Genomic DNA, 6,379 nt, shown 5'->3' on the forward strand with positions numbered 1-6,379 from the left:
ACTTGAAAAAGGGTTTAGAGTGATCACCAGGGTCTTCCTAGATGAACCACATCCACCAAAATCCAAAAGCCAAAAGGAGGACTGGGACATGTTTGCCCACGCATGCACTGGCATGGTAATCACAGTACACTGTGGTGGCCAGTGGCCAGGAGCATGGCTGCCCAGCGCACCTCTGTGTCTCTCGCTCCCATGGCACCAGCAGCCCCTCAGCGTCTGGTCCGTGTTGGTGGTGTGAACTGGGGAGACAGAAGGGTGTCTGTCCTTCCTTTGTGGATTCTGAGGAAGGTTAGCACAGTTTTGGTGCTAGGAATCGTGTATTGGGTCTGATACGGTACATACTTGTATTTACTCTAGAAGAGATGATGAAAACCATAATTAGATGGCAGCTGCCTAATTCTGGTGTGTGCTTTTACTGTCTGATTCAAAATTGGGTTTACTTGACAAAAAAATTCTGGGCTTTTTTCTGTTGTAAGTGAATAAAGAAACATACTGATTGGTGCCATTTCAAGTAATAAACACAAAAAGCTAAAAGGGAGTTGGATAGCAGAAGTCCTATATAACATGTGGCTAATTAAAACTAAGCATATCACTGGGATTTTAATATTATATCAATAGACTTGTAGCTGTCTATTAGATTAAAAGGCACAGGATTGATTTCTCAAAAATCCTCTATTAACATAGAATCAACATGGGAAATCTTAATCATAATTTGGAAAAGCAAGTGTAGTAAAAGTATCACATTCATTATAAAACTGATAAATGACAAAAAGTGGCATAAATTTCATTTCACGCTTATGGTGTATTGCACTGGGAGCTGAATTGAAGGCTCTGGTTGTGATTTATATGCCACTAATAGGGTCTATTCTGGGTTATGTTTTTCAGATTTATGGCCCCCTCTCCCACTGTTAAACTGCAGTTGGAAAGGATTAAAACATTAGTTCCTTAAGTGTATATACAGGCACGTGTAGGTATACTTTTTAGCTGGTTAGAGCAAAGATCTCCCTTTCTAATGCTAAATCATTAAATAATAATGTAATATTACATGCAATATGTAATAATACACATCATGAAAACGTGTATTCAGACTATACGATTTTTAACAATGAAGTATGCACATACTCATATCTGCTGATTTTAATCTGGAAACTGGCCAGTTCAACAGAAGTGTCCCTAGTCCTCCACCAGCTTCTGCATCAAAACTATTTAAAGCTCAAACCTTTCTCAGGTGTCTCTGGGGCAGACTAGTGTTGCGCTTCCCCTCGCATCCCAGTAGTATCTATTTAAAGTGTAGAGCCCAGCTCCGGTGCTCAGTACTTTGAATCAGTAGAGGGTTTTTTTTGCTTGAGAGAGGGATGCAGAAGCTAAGGTGTTTTGTTCTTGCTTTATTTGAGAAAACAATCTCACCCTCTTTGACAGTGAATAATAACATTGCTGTTTAAATAGTATCAACTATTCATCATGTGTCACCGTAAAGAGACTTCAGCAGCTGGTGACATTCTTAAAACAGTTATCCGTAAATTAAAGGATGAGAACATGCTTATTCTCCCTCTTTTCCAGCTGATTTGGAAACACTGGACCTCCCTGTTTATGAGTTTTTAAGGAAGAAGGGGCACTTCCCGAGCTCTGTTAGATGACATTGCTCCTCCTACTCCTGCTGTTGTGCTGGTGTAGTAAGTCTGTGCTGATTTACACCAGATGAGCATCTGCAGCACAGCTACACTGTAGTGATGTTGTCTTCAGTCGGGAAACATTCGTGGCCTTATTAAAGCTTATTTCAGGGGATTAATTTGATTTGTTCTAGTGTATTTCCCAGGCTTCTGACATCGTTTGTAGACCCAGTTCTCCTGTGAGCTCAAGGCAGGCAGCTTCTTACATCAGTCTGCAGCTCTGCTGTCCGACTTCACTAGCCTTTAGAATACTTAACGACACAATTTCCACACAAGAAATATAATTAAAATAACGGTAAAGCCATTGTCTTGTGGGCAGATTTCTTATATCCAAACCTCAGCTCAGTTACATGTTACAAAATAACCAGGAGCATCCTAGAAGAACAGCACAGAGTGCTCAACTTTGGTCATTTTCTCATCTCGAAAATCGTTCTAATTCCCAGAAATGACAGTCTACAACCAAGCCACCTGATTTCAGCAGCAGCGAATTATTTTAAGTTTTAAAAAGCACTTATGTTAATGAACAAAAAAACTGTGATAAAAACAGGTTTTTGCTGTTATAATGTTATGCTTAGGGAAATCCTTATCATTAAAAACTACCTGAGAAGCATATTAATGTAGAGAATTTCAACAAATCATCACTTGTATCCTAATTAGGTAAGAAAAAAAGGGAAAAAAAGTGCTCATCATAGCTGAATTGTACAAAGTGTGCTTGATTTAATTAATTATCAACCCTGTTCATTAGGGTCCTCCAGGACCATCTCTTAATAGAAACCTTGCTCTGGATGACCTCTTATTTTCTTTTCCTGCCATTTGTGTGATTCTCGTTCTTTCAGCGGCGGAGCAACCAAGGCACAGGAAGATATAAAAAACTTCAGGAGCATTTTTAATGTTGCTAGAAATGGTTATTTTTCTCAGGGAATGAACAAGGATATTTCACATTGTTTCTCCAAGAGAAATCTTATACTCTTGCCCAACCTCCAATAAATTTTTTGAGAAAACATCCTTTTGCTCTCTTTCTCTCTCAGAACAGATATATCTTAATGAAGTTTCTCTTTATAGTACATGTATATGTGTTTGTGTGTGAGAGACAAATAGGATTTCTGCCTCTGACACGAGTACACCATGTAGTACAAGAGACTCTCGGACATGTGCTTTCAGCACAGAATGACGTTTTTCATCTTTGTGCAACCGAGCGAGCGTAGCAAATAGTAATTGTTAACGGTAGTACAGATGATGAATACAAAACTGCAAAGCACTAATAGGAACCAGAATAGTAAACTACCCCCAAAAATTACCTCTTTTCAATTTCTACCAGCAGTTTTGTGATACTAATTTAACTGAATTGAAGCTGTCGACTAGTCATTCCAGAATCATTAAGTACTTTCTGTTCTTGCCAGTTCTCCATCAGAGGCCCTACTGGGGTCTACAGTATGATAGAGAACCCACTCCTGCATGTGTGGATCAGCTCCTGTAAGAGGCCTGTGACAATTTCAGCGTTCTTCCAAAGCAGGAGCTCTTTCTCATGCATCTGTACACACAGTATGTTTTCCAGGGAAATGACAAACTTTAGTCAAATGAAATGTGATCAGATTTTTACAAGGAAAAGATTTTATTGGAAGCAAAGAATGTACCATGCTTGGCTGGCCTCCTCTCCTCCGTTATCTCTTACCCCTGCCCCAAAGAAGAAACATCTTCAGGAGAGTCACATTTCAAATGGCCTGGATGCCTGCCATCAACCTTCCATACATTCAGAAACATCATCTAACGATGTGTAAACCAGATTTGACGATTCATCATTTAACTATCACCATAAAAGTGGTAGTTAAATAACTAAAATACATATTCTTTTTTCCAGTTGGCTTCTTGTCCATTTTATTCTTGGCCTTCACAGAATTTCCTACAAGGAAATGTACCACATGGTAGCCAACTGCTGAGAATTATTGTTACTACATGGAGAACTTTTTCAATTTTGCACATAATCCTTTCTAAAGTTGTGTAATAACTCTGTCCATGGGATTAAGCTGAAGTTTCTTGTAGTAGAATGAAGTAAAAGGAAACCTTAAACGGTCACACTCATTTTTCCATGTGTTCTTTTCTAACAAAAAATATGACATTTTCTTTAGCCATGTTTTAGCAAAAGGGCCTCATTCTGCTTTTGTGTATTAGGCATTCAATATGAGATTTACAAAACTGGAAACAAAGACACTGAAGAAGGTTCTGAAACCTCTTTCAGTATGATGTAGTTAAACAAGATGACATGTTTTAGGAAGGAATACTATGTTTTCAAATTGTTCTATGCCAGAAAAAGCAAATTAAATTTGCAATGTTTCAATGTATTGCCAGTGATCAAAAGCTAGTAAAGCAATATTACATGACACAATATTAATAATGCCATTTGTTCGGGTAAATTAATGCCCGAGTTGACGTGCGTGATATTTACAGCCTCATTGGCTTCCAGAGTTGTAGAGTCTCACAGTCCAAAAACATGCAAACTGTTTATTAGGAAAAAGTCAATATTGGACCAACCCTATCCTTGCAAATATTCCTCTATCTCATTCATTTGCAGTGTTTTCTTACCAGACTAGTCCTCATCCTGTAGAAATAACAAATTAATTGGCTGACAAGGAACAGCTTTCTCCTGGACATGGAAATACATACAGCTGCCAAATAAAATACAACTTTCATCCTCTTCTTCTTGAGGAACTGCTTAAGAAGTTCCTTCAAGTGCTTTTCTCCTTTTGGTTAACACACAAATTTTTATTTTATCATTTCAAAACCCATAACTTTATGATGGCTTTCCAGAAGAGAATTTAAATTAAGTTTGATTTCACACCAGTGTGCATGTACTATATCACTGCATATTATAGGGATTCAGATTTCCTTAAGGTATGGAGCTGAATTGTGCTCCAAGTTCTATTGCTGCAACTCTGCTGACCCCACTGTTGCACTGAAAAATGTCTTCCAATAAAAGTTGCATAAATAAAAGTTGATGCTATTGAAACAGACAATCTTAAAGAAGTTTCCAATGTGAAAGAAAAGCAAGCCAGACAAAAAAAAGGCGAGAGTTTTAAATGTTTTCATTCACAAGTTGTCCAGGGAAAGTTATGCCTAGTATGAACATTCATTTACTGTCTTACAAACAGTTACATACCCATGGTATGTAATTACACTCGCATGTATCTTAACCTACTTCTAGGAACAAATTGATTTCCTAAATGCTTCTGCACCATCTTAATCATGTCACCTGTATATTGCTACAATGAGAATACATGTACCAAAATATTCAGCCTTCAAACTAAGAACTAATTTTATGGATGTGGATGCATAGCATATATTCTTCACTAGCTGTCTAAATTACCTGTGGTCTGATCCTCAATATCCAGTCACTGAATATTTTGCTTTGGTATTTTTGGAGGATTCAGTCCTTCAGTGTTTCATAGTTGGCAGCGAATCTTAGCAGATATTTAATCTTATTCAGGTTAGATTTGGACTCCTCACCAGGAAGCTCTGGGGACTGTGTTTTGTGTGTAGATGTGCAACCATCCTGGGGAACAGGGCCCTAAGTTTGGCTTGGGATCTTCAGATGCTCAAGTTATACCGGTAGATACACACGGTGGTCATAAGTTTCCTGATGCTTCAGTGTTGGTTATGTGTAACCGGCATTTTTCTTATTTTCTGTTTCTAGGAATTTGTCATGATTGTTGTCTTTGGTTTGGAATTTATTATTCGTATCTGGTCTGCTGGATGCTGTTGTCGCTACCGAGGATGGCAAGGAAGACTGCGCTTTGCAAGGAAACCATTCTGTGTAATAGGTGAGTGTCCCAGGTCTAGTTTATTTTAAGATAAAAATAAAAGCCCCCCACTTCTGTTTTGCTTCTGAATGAAAACTAATCGAATCAGACTCTGTTTGCAGGAACCAAGTGTAAATCCAGAATAGCTGTGTGTCACCTGTCATCTGCCCAAGGCTTTTCTAGATGTAAAATCACAAAGTCCCTAAATGCCAGCCAGGCCATGTTTCTTACGTTCTCCAAAAGACATCTTCCTATGCACATCATACAGCTGGCATGTATATTGGAAGAATGAGGGACTGAGAACCAGTATCCTTGAAAATCATGGGAGCTGTATGCATTTAATGGGCATGAATATTAGACATCTTGTGTATACATGTGCGCATACCATGAACATATGTGCACACATTGTGTTCTCCTTATTTAACTTCTGTGATCAGACATGTGTATACTGCAATATGTTTGAAAACCTACCTGGAAATATCTTCTGACAACATTGCTGTTTCCTGCATTGCTGTTCTCTGCGTGACAGTCCAGGTATCTGCGCTGCTGGTGACTCTGGCTTAGGATGTAGCATACTTCTGCAACTATTCAAAAGACTCTTCCTCCCCTTCTTTGCTCTAGAAATTCTCTCTGAGAATGGTGAATAGGCCCACAACCACTCAGAACCCTATTTTTAAAAAGAACCTGTGGGAAAACAATTTCCCAATAAAGGTAGAATTCAAGGATGGCTAACCAAATTAATCTGATAATTTCTTATTTTTCTAATGGTTTGGAGCAAATGCTTTTTAGAGAGTCATAGAATCATAGAATGTTTTGGGTTGGAAGGGACCCCTAGAGGTCACCCAGTCCAACCCCCCTGCAGTGAGCAGGGACACCGCTAACTAGATCAGGTTGCTCAGAGCCCCGTCCAACCTGGTC

General features: G+C 38.7%; 1 protein-coding gene across 1 annotated transcript in view; it reads left to right on the top strand.

Annotated features, from left to right (window-relative positions):
- The window catches only part of KCNQ5 (potassium voltage-gated channel subfamily Q member 5), a 209,304-nt gene that overhangs the window by 126,653 nt on the left and 76,272 nt on the right, over positions 1-6,379 (top strand). The window contains exon 4 of the mRNA XM_035893092.1: positions 5,356-5,482. Coding sequence (XP_035748985.1) covers positions 5,356-5,482 — 127 coding nt within the window. The remainder of the gene's footprint in view (positions 1-5,355; positions 5,483-6,379) is intronic.

This window comes from Egretta garzetta, unplaced genomic scaffold (assembly GCF_000687185.1).
Source record: "Egretta garzetta isolate BGI_Z169 unplaced genomic scaffold, ASM68718v1 scaffold584, whole genome shotgun sequence".
NCBI lineage: Eukaryota > Metazoa > Chordata > Aves > Pelecaniformes > Ardeidae > Egretta > Egretta garzetta.